At 53.2% G+C, this 15,454-nt stretch overlaps 8 protein-coding genes across 8 annotated transcripts; 4 read left to right on the forward strand and 4 right to left on the reverse strand.

The window, feature by feature from the left end:
- Nucleotides 1-1,603: 1,603 nt before the first annotated feature.
- On the forward strand, nucleotides 1,604-2,917 carry MYCGRDRAFT_65536 (uncharacterized protein; the record flags this gene model as incomplete). The annotated part of the gene is made up of 4 exons (XM_003856038.1): nucleotides 1,604-1,929; nucleotides 1,994-2,140; nucleotides 2,314-2,837; nucleotides 2,892-2,917. 4 exons carry the CDS (start codon nucleotides 1,637-1,639, stop codon nucleotides 2,915-2,917), a joined length of 990 nt encoding a protein of 329 aa, XP_003856086.1.
- A 588-nt stretch (nucleotides 2,918-3,505) lies between these two features.
- On the reverse strand, nucleotides 3,506-4,350 carry MYCGRDRAFT_102202 (uncharacterized protein; the record flags this gene model as incomplete). The annotated part of the gene is made up of 6 exons (XM_003857511.1): nucleotides 3,506-3,805; nucleotides 3,878-3,978; nucleotides 4,051-4,059; nucleotides 4,116-4,149; nucleotides 4,204-4,242; nucleotides 4,294-4,350. The coding sequence occupies 6 exons, from the start codon at nucleotides 4,294-4,296 to the stop codon at nucleotides 3,629-3,631; spliced, it is 363 nt and encodes a 120-aa protein (XP_003857559.1).
- Nucleotides 4,351-4,770: 420 nt separating this feature from the next.
- Nucleotides 4,771-5,209, reverse strand: MYCGRDRAFT_102204 (uncharacterized protein; the record flags this gene model as incomplete). The annotated part of the gene is made up of 1 exon (XM_003857510.1): nucleotides 4,771-5,209. The coding sequence occupies one exon, from the start codon at nucleotides 5,179-5,181 to the stop codon at nucleotides 4,813-4,815; it is 369 nt and encodes a 122-aa protein (XP_003857558.1).
- A 79-nt stretch (nucleotides 5,210-5,288) lies between these two features.
- Nucleotides 5,289-6,344, reverse strand: MYCGRDRAFT_33800 (uncharacterized protein; the record flags this gene model as incomplete). The annotated part of the gene is made up of 1 exon (XM_003857509.1): nucleotides 5,289-6,344. The coding sequence occupies one exon, from the start codon at nucleotides 6,342-6,344 to the stop codon at nucleotides 5,289-5,291; it is 1,056 nt and encodes a 351-aa protein (XP_003857557.1).
- A 340-nt stretch (nucleotides 6,345-6,684) lies between these two features.
- Nucleotides 6,685-7,517, forward strand: MYCGRDRAFT_83548 (uncharacterized protein; the record flags this gene model as incomplete). The annotated part of the gene is made up of 2 exons (XM_003856039.1): nucleotides 6,685-6,998; nucleotides 7,055-7,517. The coding sequence occupies 2 exons, from the start codon at nucleotides 6,685-6,687 to the stop codon at nucleotides 7,515-7,517; spliced, it is 777 nt and encodes a 258-aa protein (XP_003856087.1).
- Nucleotides 7,518-7,525: 8 nt separating this feature from the next.
- Nucleotides 7,526-9,648, reverse strand: MYCGRDRAFT_65543 (uncharacterized protein; the record flags this gene model as incomplete). The annotated part of the gene is made up of 1 exon (XM_003857508.1): nucleotides 7,526-9,648. One exon carries the CDS (start codon nucleotides 9,629-9,631, stop codon nucleotides 7,526-7,528), a length of 2,106 nt encoding a protein of 701 aa, XP_003857556.1.
- Nucleotides 9,649-9,861: 213 nt separating this feature from the next.
- On the forward strand, nucleotides 9,862-11,376 carry MYCGRDRAFT_83550 (uncharacterized protein; the record flags this gene model as incomplete). The annotated part of the gene is made up of 1 exon (XM_003856040.1): nucleotides 9,862-11,376. The coding sequence occupies one exon, from the start codon at nucleotides 9,862-9,864 to the stop codon at nucleotides 11,374-11,376; it is 1,515 nt and encodes a 504-aa protein (XP_003856088.1).
- Nucleotides 11,377-14,237: 2,861 nt separating this feature from the next.
- MYCGRDRAFT_102206 (uncharacterized protein) lies at nucleotides 14,238-15,299 on the forward strand (the record flags this gene model as incomplete). Its single annotated transcript, XM_003856041.1, has 2 exons — nucleotides 14,238-14,458; nucleotides 14,516-15,299. Coding segments are annotated over 2 exons (996 nt in total), but the record flags the coding sequence as incomplete, so codon positions are not given.
- Nucleotides 15,300-15,454: the final 155 nt, after the last annotated feature.

The raw sequence follows: 15,454 nt of genomic DNA on the forward strand, positions 1-15,454 counted from the left end.
CAACGAAGCGAGGACGGTCAGCGTGAATATTGATGCGGGCCATATCGTTGTCAAGATCGTCATATCCACTTCGTCGGAGTGTCGTTGTGCCGTCGATTCGCAGATGCAACAGTAATGCAGCCTCACTTGTAGCTGGATCTGTGAAGACCGGGCCTCTTTATATTAATGCGGCCTATCGACTTATCCATTCTTCGCAGCCGCAACATATGGTCAATGTGTCCATTCATATCTGAATGTTCTTATCAGCATAGCTCATCCTCGAGATGTCTTTCAGCATAGTTTCGACCTTGCAAATCACCAAGCCATCTTGTTATTACGCTACTCTGTGAGGCGAAGCAGCATGAAACACCGCAAGTCTCGGTCGCCAGAGAGGCAGGCAGATCCCGACCAAAGGTGCTTATTCTGAAGATGTCTTTTTAAATCAAATTGGCAACTCCTCGGGACTGAAAGCAAAGATGATGCTTCGACTTCTTGGCTCGGAAGTGTCACGTTGCTAACACTTGGCGCTGCTGCGCAGCATCTGCGCTTCGGAGGTCGTTCGGTCACAAATCATGACAGGGATACGGCAATGTCGCTACAGCTTGTAGGTGACATGGTCCCTCGCGACCAGAATGCGCGTTCGCAGATACTGTAGCCTGGAAAGGTTCGAGTCATGAAGCGCTCCTCTGTTCAACTGTCGCACAACGATGTGACCATAAAGAGCAGAATCGTTTACTGCAGGAACACCACGGCAAAACAAGTGTCCTGCCGCGCAAGCTATCCTGTGAGCTGTCTCGAGTGCCGAGCCTCCTCTGCCGGTCGCAAAACCACGCTTCGACGTCACGCTCCCTGCCCGAAGTTCTGCCTCTGGCCCAGAGGGCTTGACAATTGGGCGTAGTGAGCGGTATGAGCCTGACACCCTGTTGTACCTTCGTCATGCCACATGGAGATACACCCAAGCGGTGAAAGCGGCAGGGTCCCGGTTCGAGTCGTTTGTCATGGACCCCAGCAGGCAGACAAGGGGCGGAGATGGGATGTCTGCTAGGGCAACGACTTGCGGTATCAATCGATGGTCCGAAGTGGTGAAGTGGACGAAGAGACTCATGCAGCACGTTGCCGAGTATGGGGCTGGTCTCGATGCATACGGACTACGAGAGGCAGGCCCGAGTTTTGTGCTGGCATTTCGTGGATGTAGAGATCGCATGGGTTCCTACCTTACCGTATAAGTGGAACTGATTAAGCCGAGCATGTCCTCGAGTTAGCTTCGATCATGAACTCCAGCCCATTTCACCATGATCACAATTTGAGAAACATCGTTTTGCGGACGAATAAGCCTGGAGTTCATTGTCCTGTCAAGGCGTGTGGTGTCGGAGTCTGCGCCGTCAGACATCATTGCGAAGTTGTTTGCCCTGACTGACACGGGCTAAGCCAGATGTCGCAAACGCTTGTTGGACTGTAGCGGCGCGGTCAAAGATCAGTCGAAGTGAGCGTTGCAATGTTCATATCTCGTGCGAGAGAAGTCGTCACCCGCCCGGTGGAAATGGGCAGATGACTCAGCAACGACGACCGCATTCACGTCCGCCCGGCAACCCAACGAGTTGGAAATCGTCGACTTCAAAATTGCGAATCATCGACAAGCTGATCCGGACGAGCTGGGATGCTCTGTACATACCGGATCGTATCGCGGAGGGTGCTCTGTACATCCAGCGCCGGCAGAAGGCAAACTATAACGCGTCGTTGTCTGCACGCGACCACTTTCCAACGCAGCAAAGAACCGTCAGCCCAGGACCCGCGATTACCGAACGATGTGGACGATCTCATCGAAGACAAATTTGCGGTACTGAAGTCGACGTACGACGTTCCGAAACATCCGATCATCTTGGCCCATGGTCTTCTAGGATTCGATGAACTGCATCTGGCCGGAAATCTCTTGCCGGGCGTTGAATATTGGTATGGTCCATGAGGTTTGAGGGTGGCCGGAGAAAGAATTGCAATGGAAGCTGATTGTTGTAAGGTATGGGATCACTCAAGCTCTAGCAGCGAAGAATGTCGAGGTCATCACAGCTTCCGTTCCACCATCTGGGAGCATCGAAGTGCGAGCGGCAAGACTCGCTGAAGTCATCGAGAGGAAGGCGAACGGAAAGGCCGTCAACATCATAGCGTAAGTTGCTCGATCGTTGCGATGGACCTGAGCGGTATCTGACATGTTGCACAGACACAGCATGGTTCGTGGTTGAAAGAAAAGAAGACGATGTTCTCGATGGCTAACTCCATTTAGGGGTACGAATGCAAGATTGCCCACAGCATGATACGACCAAGCTGACGCCGAGGCAGAGGTCTTGACAGCAGATACATGATATCCCGTCTGCAGCCTCCTAACGTGAAGGTGCTATCACTAACCACCGTCGCCACTCCACATCGCGGATCCTCCTTTGCGGACTTTGTCTTCAAAGGCATCGGCGTCACGAGACTTCCCAAGCTCTACAAAGCCCTCGAATTTGTCGGCGTGGAAACTGGCGCTTTCAAACAATTGACCTGCGAGTACATGGCGGAGTCGTTCAATCCACGCACGCCCGACGACGAAAGCGTGCAGTACTACAGCTACGGAGCCGACTTCCAGCCGCACCTGATGTCCGTGTTTCGCAAAAGTCACAATGTGATTCAGGATATCGAGGGACCAAACGATGGACTTGTTAGCGTTCAGAGCAGTCGATGGGGTACCTACAAAGGGACACTGAATCATGTCAACCATCTGGATTTGATCAACTGGACGAATCGGTTGAGATGGTACATCTGGGAGTTGACTGGCAAGAAGAAGCGGACATTCAACGCAATCGCATTCTACTTGAGTATCGCAGGTGCGCTATGGAGTTCGGATCTTCTGCCGTCAAGTTTGCTAATGCTTAATTCAGATATGCTTGCCAAAGAAGGCCTTTGAACACAAGATCACTCAGGCGGTCCAGATCACCGCGATGAGATCCTGTAATCGGCAACGATTATAACAGTGATTTTCTCATCCGAAGCAAGTCTACCACCTACAGACATACTCACCATGACAGGCTCGCGCAAGAAAAACAAAACGAGGCATCCCAGCCAAAGGCTTCCCGTTCATCTCCGCACATCGAGAGCGCTTCAAGCTCGCGACGAAGCCCGACGAATCCGCAAGGCCAACAGCGCGAGACAACTTGAACAGGACAACTTCTTCGAGCAGCTGAGCGACTGGTCGCGTCATCTCGAGGCGAAAGAGGCGCTGCTCTGCCAACGTTGCTCGGTGGGCACGCATCAGAGATGTCGGTGTCATCCGCTATCAGAGACTTCGCAATCACACTCATCGGAAGAGTCGCCTTTAATCACGACATGGAGAGACGCCAACGGTATCCTAGCAGAGGCGATAGGCTGGAGTTTGAACGATGACTACACAGAATCTGTGGGTGGTGAAATTGAGTCTGCTTCGGATGGATCGGATGATTCTACTGAGGGATGGGGTTGGTCTATGCTTGGGTTAAGGAGGGACGGGAGGATGTAGCGTTATGCGTGCATGGGAAACCGGAGCCCAAGCTCAAATCGTATCGAACATTCAACTCCATGCGTGATACAGACGATTCAGACACGTGGAGTCTCATCTCTCTGTCCATGTAGACCTTCCGCGCTATGCCACCGGCTGCTCCGCTCTGTCCGGCACCTCTGGGTGCGGCTCCATGACCGCCTTGAGCAGGTCGTCCACCACTTTCGGTCCAGTCTTGCTTCCAACCTGCTTGATCTCGTTCAATTGCTTCTCTGTGTCCTTGTTGGCATCCTGCTCGGCCTTCTCATTGCCAGATGTGTGCTGAGCCGAATGTCAGCATGCGCTTGACGGATCGACAGCATTCTGTCCTCGGATCCAGCCAAGTTGCCGTACCTGCTTCTCAAAAGTCTTGAACTCCTCTTCCTTCTGGTTTCGGTACTCCTCGATCTCCTTCTGCGCCTCTGAGCGGGCATCCTTCACTCTCTTCGTTCGGTCTAGCGGGGGCGGTCAGTACGAGGTGAGATGGGTCAATCGATTCGTGGAGCTCCAGTGCGGTCATGGCGTACATTCTCGGGCTACGTTCATGTTAGCTTTCTGCTTGTGCCTCGTGAGGAGCGCATGCAAATCATACCTTTCTGTACAATCTTCTGCGCCTCTCGCTCTGCCTACGTAGGCGTCAGTCATGCGTTGTGGTTCGGACATCATCCTGTATGGCTTACGTCGAGCAGCGTCTGGATACCGGCTGAGTTTTGGGCGGCCTTTGGTTGAGGTCAGTAGAGGTCTGCAACCGGCATAATTGGGAAGCATACCATATTGATCTGGCTAGGTCTGCAGCGGGCGGGATGAGAGGCTGAAGTGTTGTTCCGTTGCTCTGATGTTGTCTGTAGCTGAGACAGGCTTGAGGTGCTGGGCGGAGTTGGACGTCAGAACCCCGAAGAAAGCCCGAATTGAACACTGTCGACGACATTTATTGTCGTCGATCACTTCTTCGTTCGCAACATTCTCCCAGGTCCACACGCCATGTCTACCGCAGCCAAAGCAACACTTGCTTGCACGACACTAGGCGCCATTGGGATCGTCCTGTTTGTACACCGACAGCAGGATCTTGACAAAGCTGTGAGTACCGCCGATACCCTGGGACATCTATGACAGCCATTGACTCTCTCACAGGCAATGCATCAGGGAGTCATTCGAGACATGGAGCAACAACGCGTCAAGCGAGAACGACAGGCCGACTTTGAAATGCAACGACAGCTCGAGGAAGAGTACAGAAAGGTGCAAAATGTTAGCAATGGTACAGATGGTGGAGGGAAGGCCAAATGACAGAATCAGAGGACGAGGATACCACCCAAAAAGGGACCTGTCGAAAGGCGCCTGCAGTAATACCGCATCGAACCTTGGCTCATCCGGAAGTGAGCTAAAAATTGCTCCTCCGGACATTGGTGGAGGAGAACCATTGCAGCCGCCAGAGGTACTGGAACATCTTCGTGGAGAGTTGCTCCTAGGCGTTGAGCCAGGGAATCCAATGGAGCGAGCCCTGCGAGCAGCAAGTCATCCGCCGCATTGAGCCTAATCGGGCTGAGCTGCTGCCCACGACGACTATCTCTTGCTGAAGCACCATGTACAATCTTTCCAATATGACAGTGATCGGATCTGGAAGACTCGAAACATCCCAAAAGGTTGGACTTCAATGCCATGTTGAGGTATCAACTCGTTCGGAGCTGGAGGGGCACCGCGAGCGCGGTCCGAATTATATACTGGGCAGCGAGAGACACTACACACAGCCATACCGCTTGAAAACATCTCAATTTTGTGCGAGTCGATAAGCTTGCAAAGCAGTATCTCGCCAAACCGATCCTCGGTCATGGTCTGAGATGCCTAGCGTGGGATCGTTGAGAAAGACATCTACCACTTCTCTCCACGCCACCCACGATGCTCCCTTGCGTGGTCCACTGAGATTGCACACCGGCCAGTCACTTCCGAACAAAATTCTGCGTGGGCCGAAGAGCTCGAAGATATGGTTGTACCACGGTTTCATTGTCGAGGCGACATCAGCCACATTCTGCAAGCCAGCAGGCAGCTCGCTGAATGCCCCTGATAGCTTCATGTAAGTCTTGGAGGATGTTGACATCGACTCGGTCGCCGCGCGCCATAGATCAAAAGCTTCTCCAGTACTCGCAAAGTCCGGTTTACAGAAGTGATTCAAGATGAATGCGACATTTTCATGTTCAGGAACATCTTCGTGTGCCCGTTTCATGGCCCTCGAGATTGCTTCGAGCTGCCAGACACCTCCCGAGTTCTGATCAACTCCGACATCGAACGAAAACCCTCTCCGACCAAGAGTCTTCAAGTTCTCCACAAAGTCCGCGCCGAGCACCAGCTTCTCGAATTCGACCTGGTCAGTGATGGCTTGTAGCAGGAACCGAAAGCCTTTGACTCTTGCCCATGTTTGCGGTCCAGCTGTCTGCTCTGCAAGGACTAGCCATTCCTCTAGAACAGCAGGTGGTTGATCCATAGGCGCCCATGCGACGATACCAAGCAGCATTCTGCTGTCTCGCTCCCCATAATTGCCCTCAACGATCGCTCGAAGAAAGATGATCTCGTCTAGCGGTCCTTTCGCCCAGGCGGACAGGTCACCGGAGGGCTTCTCGTACTTGACGTCTGTTTCGACGTAGACTATGCCTTCCACAATGACGTTTGTGTCATGTTCCCCATTCTGCTCAGAGGCTTCGTAGTAGTCCGAGAGTATGTGTTGCCTCGCCAGGGGCATGCCAGGTTTCATCCAAGCATGTCCGTCTTCGTTTGACATGCTCTCTGGCCAAAGATGAACGTGGCTGTCTATGATCCGAGTCGGTGCCATGATGTGGATTTTCTTGATTGCTGGTCGATGTTCTCGATACTCGTCCCGGCGACAATGTTCAAGCTGCAGTTGTGAGGATCTCGTCCGTCAGTTGCCGCGCTGTCGCTGAGAAGTATATTTCATGGCGCTCACAAGGTTTCCAGGCTAGCTTGCAAAAGGGCTCGCTCTGCATTGTGCCGAGCTGTGCTCCACTCACAATGCCCACTTCGTGGCCGAAAGATGGTGCGGACATTATTGATCTCTTTCGAACATCTTATGAAGCGCGACGAAGAGCTTGTACACTGCCTACTTACAGCATTGGCAATCGAAATCTAGGTTATCCGTCTCATATCCTTCGGCAATGGCTCTGCTGCAAGGCAAAGTTGCGGCCATCACAGGTGCAGTCACCGGCATTGGAAGAGCCATAGCTATCGACTATCTTAGACACGGCGCGAGCGTAGCTGTCAACTACTTTCCGGACGAGAGATCGGCACAGCAATTTGAAGACCTGCGACAAGAGGTTGGCGAAGATGCAAAGTTGATCGGAGTTCCTGGAGACATTACGAAACCTGAGTCCGGTCAAGAATTGGTGAAAAGAGCAGTTGACGAGTTTGGTGGAAGGTTGGATATCTTCTGCTCAAATGCTGGTATATGCCAATTCGCAGACTTCTTGACGTAAGTTTGACAGGTTGCATCTGACAGTGTCGTGTGACTTGCTGATGCGAAGACAGAATGTCGCCCGGCCTTGTAAATCAAACAATATCCACAAACCTCAATGGTGCCTTTTTCGCTGTCCAAGCTGCCGCTCAACAAATGTCTAGACAGACACCACAGGGAGGTAGCATAATCGGCATCTCTTCGATCTCGGCGTTGGTAGGCGGCGCCGGTCAAACTCACTACACTCCCACAAAGGCAGGCGTGCTATCGCTCATGCAGTCCACTGCCTGCGCTCTGGGCCAGTACGGCATTCGATGCAATGCCTTATTGCCAGGTACAATTCGCACACAGCTGAACGATGAAGACCTCGCGGGAGACGAGAAGCGAAAGTACATGGAAGGGCGGATACCGTTGGGCCGGCTGGGTCAACCAAAAGACCTCGCAGGACCAGCAGTATTCCTTGCGAGCGATTTGAGCGAGTATGTGACCGGGGCGCAGCTATTGGTTGACGGCGGATTGTTCGTAAATCTGCAGTAGCATAACGATTAATCGAAGCCACCAAAGTGTGTCTCTTCACCTGCGTCGATCGTGGCTGCTTTCTGCCTCTGCCTGCTTCCACGAATAGCGCCTTTTTTCTTGTTCTCCTCGCGACGCTCGAATCCAGATTTGGTGCTGATCCTGCTTCGTCTCGCGGCCTTCGGGTCATCCTTCATGCCTTTGGCAGTCCTCGACTGAATGCCGTGCTTCCTCAAATCCTTCTTCGCTTGCTTGGTCAGGTTTGGCAGAGCATCAAGCAGCCATTGTTGGACGCCCTCCTTACTAGACTCAGAGTCAGCGTTCTGCTTCTGAGCCATGGCAACAACATTGGCGACATTCTTGAGATATGGAATGTCGTCTTTGCTGTACAGCGTCACTGCCACGCCGCCCTCACGGCCAGCTCGTCCCGTTCGACCAACGCGATGGACATATGCAGCGCTCGAAGTCGGGATATCGTAGTTGACGACGCCATTGACGCCACGGAAGTCGACGCCTCGAGATAACAGATCTGTAGTGATGAGAACCCAAATCTCGCCCTTGCGAAACTTTGTCATCACACTATCTCTCGCGGTGTCTGAAAGGTCCGAATGCAACACCGCGATTCTGCTGATTCCTCCTGCTTCCGGCGGGATGTCATACAGAAGTTCAGAGTGCAGCGCCACGGCTCGCTCAATCGTCTGGGTGAAGACCAGAAATGGCGGAAGCAGAGGCGGTCCGGACTCTGCTGTAGTTGTCGTCGGGTGGAGCAGCTGTCGCAGGCCCATAAGCTTCCCTTGCTCAGATGCAGCATACACCAACCTGTGTTGAATATTTGGCACTGCCGAATCTTTCAAGCCCACGACGAGACGTATCAAGGGAGCCTCCACACACTCGCCAGCAAGTGATGCAGAGATGCGCATTCTTCGTTCGTTGATGACTGTGCGAGCGAGCTCCTCTATATTGCTACCCATTGTGGCCGACCACAGGCTGACCCTGAGATCTGGCCTGAGGAGAGCGTTCCAAATCGCAAGAGACTGCTCCCTGAACAGTGGATCAAGAAGTACATCAGCTTCATCCATGACGAGGTAGCGGACATCCGAAAGGACTTCGCCATCATGCTCTTGAGCTTCTTTGACGATGGTCGCCAGGGTGCCAGGCGTCGAAACCAAGATGTCGGATTTGACAACGATTTCGTTGGTTCCCGATTCAACCGCAAGCTCGGACTCGTCGTCTTTGTTTGAAGATTTGGGTAGCTTCATGCCCTTTCGTACTTGGGTCACCTTGATACCTGTGTCCTTTGCTAGCTTCCTTCCCTCATTCGCGATCTGCCCAGCAAGCTCTTTTGTGGGTGCAAGTATGATTGCAAATGTATGCTTCGAGCCTTGTGGTAGGTCCCGTCGTGTGGTATTTATATTGTGCAACACAGGAATCATAAACGCCAAGGTCTTTCCACTTCCTGTGGGCGCCACCGTCAAAAGATCCACCTGAGACGTGGTCGGGCTGGCTGGCGAAGATGATGCTTTCGGTAGGAAGTTCTCGGCTTGATCCAGCAGGATTGGGAGTGCTCCAAGTTGTACTTCGGTCGGTATTGCGTATCCTTGGTCGTCAATGTTGGTTGCCAACCTCCCCGAGAAACTGTAGCGGGTACGAAGCTCTGCAAAGGCCTGCAGTGGTTGTGGAAATATTGGAAGCTTCTCTGCTTTCTCGACCTTACTCTTCTTCTTCTCGCCGCTCTTCCGTCGTTGCTTTTTAATTGGTGTCGGCGGATTTATCCAAGTCGCCTTCAGCTTGTGCTTATGAAGGATATGTTTGCAATCTTCACTTGACATGCTGCTCACGAGCGGAGCCACTTCAGTTGCCGCGATTGCAGCATCCTCTTCATCGATCGACCCAGCGGGCACGTTTTTTCGAACGTTCGAGCTCGAGTCGCCAAAGAAGTCCAGATCCGCACTTTCTTGCGTCTGCTGCGTTCTCTTTCGTTTTCGCGAGGTGTGTCCAGTGGGCTTGCTGGGCTCGGAAGTGAGTGGGAACAGTTGCGGTTGTGCACTTGGTCCGCTCGACGGTGTGCTTCTGTGTTGACTGGCGCCATGTTTCGACAGCCGCGTCGACCGCGACAAGAGCTTGTACGGATCCATGGCAGCTGACAAGGCAGTTGACTTCAATCACGAAAGTCGCAAAAGTCGGATGATCATCGAGAGAAAGTTCGAAGTTCACGGTGGATCCTCCTCCACACGCCTCGCCTCGACGGCTTCGGGCCGCACAACGCCAGCTGATTCAATCGCGGTACTCACAAGTGCTCCCTCTACCTTATTACTCTGCTCTTCGTGATTGAGTGCTTCGGCCGTGAGCAGGCGGGGACTTCAAAATGGCAGATCCATTGTACGAATTGCTCACGCCATACTTCGAGAATGAGACCACCGCGCCCTCGTTACGAGATGCACCGACCTCCAGCTACCTCGCCCGCTTGAGCACCCTCTCCTACGCCGATCTCACGTCCGTCGAATCATCCTCGCTCCTCCAAGCCGCACAATCCGCGCACCGAAGTCTTCAGGCTCTCTCGAAGCGATCACACAAAGCGGTCATATCATCCTCGTCACACCTTTCCAATCTATCAACATTGCTACCGACGTTCAACTCGCAAGCACGAGCATTGAACGATGATATACCATTACTGGAAAGTGCAGCGACCGAGTTCGCGCAGAAATATGACAGAAGTACGGAGAATGCAGTTCTGGACCGAAGGAAACGAACAGCGTTGCTCTCGCGTAATGTGGATCGAGTCTCAGATGTGTTGGATTTACCCTCCCTGCTCTCGTCAACTGTGACAGCTGCGCAAACTGGTGCTGCGACAGGATCGAGCACGGCAGGCTCTGCTACATCGTATGCGACAGCTCTGGATCTACACGCGCATAACAAACGATTAAGAGCGTTGTATCCTCAGTCAGACCTGGTTGGAACAATCTTGAAGCAATCCGAGGAGGAGATGCAGAATCTAGCTTCAATATTGATTACTTCACTGCAAAGCCCGTCCTTGAAGCTCGCGGCTGCTATGAGGACGATAGGTCTGCTGCGGAGAGTGGCGCCTGAGCTCGCTGAGGATGAGTACCAGCCTGAAAAGTCAAAAGCTCTCTCGTCGAAATCGATAGGATTTTCATCTAATACTGGGTCCGGTGACGGTGCCTTAGGATGCCTGTTCCTCGTCTGTCGCTTATACGCCCTGAACAAGACTTTGGAAGCTCTGGACCCACTACGAGACCTGGCCGATCAGGAAACAGCGCAGCGAATCGAGCCAACTACGAAGCCGTCTGGCTCATCTGGAAGCTCACATGGCAGCCAGAGCGAGCGTTTCCTGAAGCGATACCTCGAAATCTACCGCGAGCAGAGTTTCAACATCTTGAGCATGTACAAGAACATCTTTCCCTCAAATCTTCCGGATCCGGAACATCGGACCAGGTCTCACGAGACTCGCGATCCGCTGCTGCCTTTCCCGTCCCCGATATCCTCGTTCGCCCTCCATCTGGTTGACATGCTCGAAGGCACCCTACGCGAGTACATGCCTAATGTGACCGACACAGCTACGCGTGAGTCATTACTCACGCAAGTTCTGTACTGCGCTGGTAGCCTAGGCAGGCTGGGCGCGGAGTTCGGCATGATGATTGCTCTACTGGAAGAGGATCTTGCCGCCGGACGGACACCCGAAAAGGCCAAGGAAGACGATGAACAAGAATGGGTCAGAGTCATGAAGAAGCATCGCGTCCAAGCCAGTAGATTGGAAGTGCTTGCGCGAGGTGTAGGCGGCGGACAGCGAAAGTCAAGCATGGATGTGCAGTCACCACCGTCGGGCACTTCGCCGACACCGACACCATTGACGGCGGTCTAGACGCCGCATTGGCGGAGCAGCAAGACTAGTAGAGAGCGGTGCATAAATTTCAGCCACGTCGCAGCTGACAGGATCATGCAAAGCATGCAGATCGGTCGCTATACCGAGTTCTGCATGTGATCGACGGCTTGTAGCTGTGTAGCATAGAACGCATAGGGCAGCTCGGTATTGCCGATGAATGGGCAGGCTTCCACAGCGAACGAATGGCATACGACTTCCGCATTGGGAAAGCGCTTTGCACAGCCACAACGAAATAGGATCGCCAGGGTTGACCGCGACAACACCGAGAATGGTTCTCGAATATCGGCGCATCACAGCATCTACGTCGTGAGACCACACGAGCACACGAGGTACCGCCCAATAATTGCAAGCAATACCCAAGCGATGGCGCTACGTCAGCACATGTCTCTCCCATCGGGAACAAGGCACCCCTGCAAGCCATTGCTTTGTTCATGATGCAGCCCTGCAGTACGAACGTGCACGACTTTCGGATCCTTCGGCCGGCCTAGATGCGGCTCCGTACGGCGTAGCAGAATCGAGAGTCTGGACTGGATGCTGAGACTTGTGCTATTGCTATTTGTGGCGCATGTGCTAAAACATTGGAGAGTCGGTAATACAGCTCGAGTCATTCTTGATGGACAGGCAGTGTGACTCGAGGGTGTCTCGTACAGGTACGATGGACGGTCGCAAGAATATGGAGAGCGAGGTGGATTATTAATGCTTGCAAAATCCTTTCACACATTCAGGCTGAGGTGATCAAGTCCCGGTTATTGTGTTGTGGAGACGTGGAGACAGGATCGCGGATCTCGCGGAACGTGGTGTTTGCGGATGCGATCGACAGAAGACCCACGAGCTTAATTATTCCTGGCCCCGACCCTCGTGGCATGCTCGGCTTTACCAGGCATGCCCTGCTCTTGGATTTTGCTCCTCAATTTAGGCCGCGGTCGCATCTAGATTCTGGAGCCTGGTATCCAAGGACGAATTTAGCAGCAATGCAGAACGACTTGCCAGCCGCAGTAGAAATCTCGTCAAAGCATCGCACCTGCATTCACCAGAAGCAGCTCGCTGGCAGAATGCTAGGCGGATCCGAGAGCGAGGAGCATTTGCGACGTGTGGCTGCACAATCGAGACTGAAAGTGGCAGCCACAGCCTGGAGCGACGCATGACAAAAGCTTCCGCTTCACAACTCGAACATTCTTTCAACGTGTGAGGCGCAGCAGGCCTTACGACGTGGCTTGAGCTCGTCATTTGGCGTCTGGATCGCATCGGACCGACGGATACACGAATCACAGCCGATGCCAAGCGTACCCCTTGCCAGGAGCCGGCCGCGCCGGGGTCCGGAGATGCCGTCTCGATTGCCCTCCCCCTACATGCAGCAGGGCTGCATGGCTTATACTGCTGTACACGGCTCGGTCTGTCCGATGACCGGTTTTCGACGGTCTTTGAGATGCCTACAGTACTATTCGAAGACAAAGAATTGCTGGCATTGGCTTCGATTCGACTGCGGACATGCTCACCGCCATCGATCGCGGCTTCTTTGCTCTCTAACAACAGTTGAGGCTGAAAGACATCGAGCAGTATTCATCCCTCAGTCTCGAGACTTGGATTGGCGAGGGATGCATCGTACTCAGGCTGCAGCCAAGATACGACGACACGAAGCTGCCACGTTGTAGAGTTGCATATATTTGAAAGATCCAGCATCACACTCGGTGTGTTATGAATAACCACACCCTATTGACCGGGTCGGACGGCGCATTTACCAGATCGAGGACTTGTCCTGTGAGCTCTAGCATTAAGCATAATATCGACATGGGTCAATCTGGGAGTCGGGGGTACAGCGAGCCAATTGTCCAAGCAGCATAATGGTTGAGCCTTGATCCTCAGGGCCAAGCATGTATCGTAGCAGTCGGAACGGACTTAGGCGAGGGAGCAGTCAAACAGGGTGGATGTGATAGGCTGGAGGACAGGCCGTATAGTCATGCAGGATGATCGCGAGCCCTGGCGCGTCAGACTCACAGCCACACACACAACCTGGACTGCAAAAACTCGGCAGACCTTCAAGTATCGCAAGGCCGCATCATCCGACGAAAGATTTTTGCTATTCACTCTTATACACCAGTTTCCTGCTAAACGCCGCTCGCTATCTTTACACTACATCCGCTCTACGACTGTTATTCGCCACACGCTATTGGTTAGATCTATACCATTCCACGGTCTTTCGAGCATTGCCGGAACTCGGATACGGTACTCTTGCCGCCAAGCTTACAAAACGACCCTTAAAAAAGGGCCCCGGCCCCATACCTCCTACGTCACCATATCATGTCCCTCACCCATCAAACTTTCGACATCTCGATGACCACAACATCACTCCATAACGACGCCATCAACGATCAGGCATACCAACAACAGTCGATGAATACCCAATTCAACGACTTCTCCCTCTTCGAATCTGCCATCTATCGCCAGGCATTGGCTCTTCTGCAGCAATCGACCGAGGACTCGTCCAAACATCACTCGAACGCGAACTTCCGCTCCGCCGATACCGACCGCAGCGTGACCTCTCGCGACTGGCAACCGCTTATGTACCAAAACGCATACAATAGCATGGGAGGGTCAGCCACGGCACACACTCAGCAGAACAAGGGACTCAAGGGATCGACAAGCCACCGGAGAACACCGTCGACGTCAACCGTCGAGTCGGCCGGACCATCATCGCCGTTCATGCAGAACGGATTTTATCCGCAAATCGCCAACACAGACACCGACCCGACCTCGCAGGCAAACTACTACCTCGACTCAGCATACGGCAAACACCTTGCGACTGCCTCTGAGACACCTCAAGAGGCGAGCTTTGGCAACGCGGCGTTGATGCCAAGTCAGGCTGCACATATGTCCAATGCTCATTTGGCTATGAAAGGATTTGCCATCGACTACCACAACTCAGACGACTTTGCATCTGACTTTGCGCCCTCGCGGCAATCAATGTCGAGCTACGGCAACGACTCACCGGCAACGCCGCAGTCCGGTGCTGGTGAGAACGACAACTCAAAGAATTACAACAATGGAAACGGCAATGGAAATGGTAAGCCAAATTTGGACAGCGTCATCTCCTTGAACGAACGCTCATGCGATTATACAGAGTACCGAACGCCGAACCCAAATGTCCAGCTCTTCCGCACCGAGTCCGAAGCATTCCGCGATGAGCTGTACAACCCGAATGTGACATTCACCAACCCGGTGACGGCCAAACAACCGACATCAAATTCATACTTGTCACCAAACAGCAACCTCATCACCCAGCGCCTACAGACGGCTAACCTAGCCCGATCGACATCTCCATCAGGACTCGGCAGAGAACGCTCACCTTTCAGAGACAACTCCCCAATGGCATCAGATTGGCGAACTCCAGCTGTGGCTCCGGTAACGACAGCAGCAAGTATTCGACGGCAACAAAATGATTCAGCAGTCGCGGCAGAGCTCGGGAAACAGCGAGTGCCACTGAGGAGAGAGCCAACGAAAACGATTTCTCCCAAAGACGCCCTCCTCGACTACACCCACGACCCAGACCAGACTCCTCTCTTCCAGGATAGCGCACCTGCAGGCTATGAGAAGCACGGTGCCGCCGCGGAACAGTGGCCAGTGACCAATTTCCTGAATCAACAGACGCCGGCATTCAATGGACAGCAAAACATGGGCTTCAGAAATGCGTCGTCTGCCGAGAATGGATTCTCCAACACGGCTTTCAACTTCCCTTCTCTACCACAGGCGGACGAGATACAGAACGCTTTCCAGGTCAACTACCCGTCGACAGCATCAGCGAGCTTGAAGAACTATTCCGAACCGGCCCCTGCTTTCCCCGCCTCCATTCCCTCGATGGAGACTTCTATAAGCGATGCTGGCCCACCGGCCTCTTCGCAGGAAAGCGTCGATGCGCCGACATCTGCCCCTAAGCGTCCTGACGACACTCGCGCAAACACCGGCACATACACCTGCACCTACCACGGCTGCACACAGCGCTTCGATTCTCACATGAATCTTCAGAAGCACAAGCGTGACTTTCATCGCTCGCATCAACCAC

This window comes from Zymoseptoria tritici, chromosome 1 (assembly GCF_000219625.1).
Source record: "Zymoseptoria tritici IPO323 chromosome 1, whole genome shotgun sequence".
Classification (NCBI taxonomy): Eukaryota; Fungi; Ascomycota; class Dothideomycetes; order Mycosphaerellales; family Mycosphaerellaceae; genus Zymoseptoria; species Zymoseptoria tritici.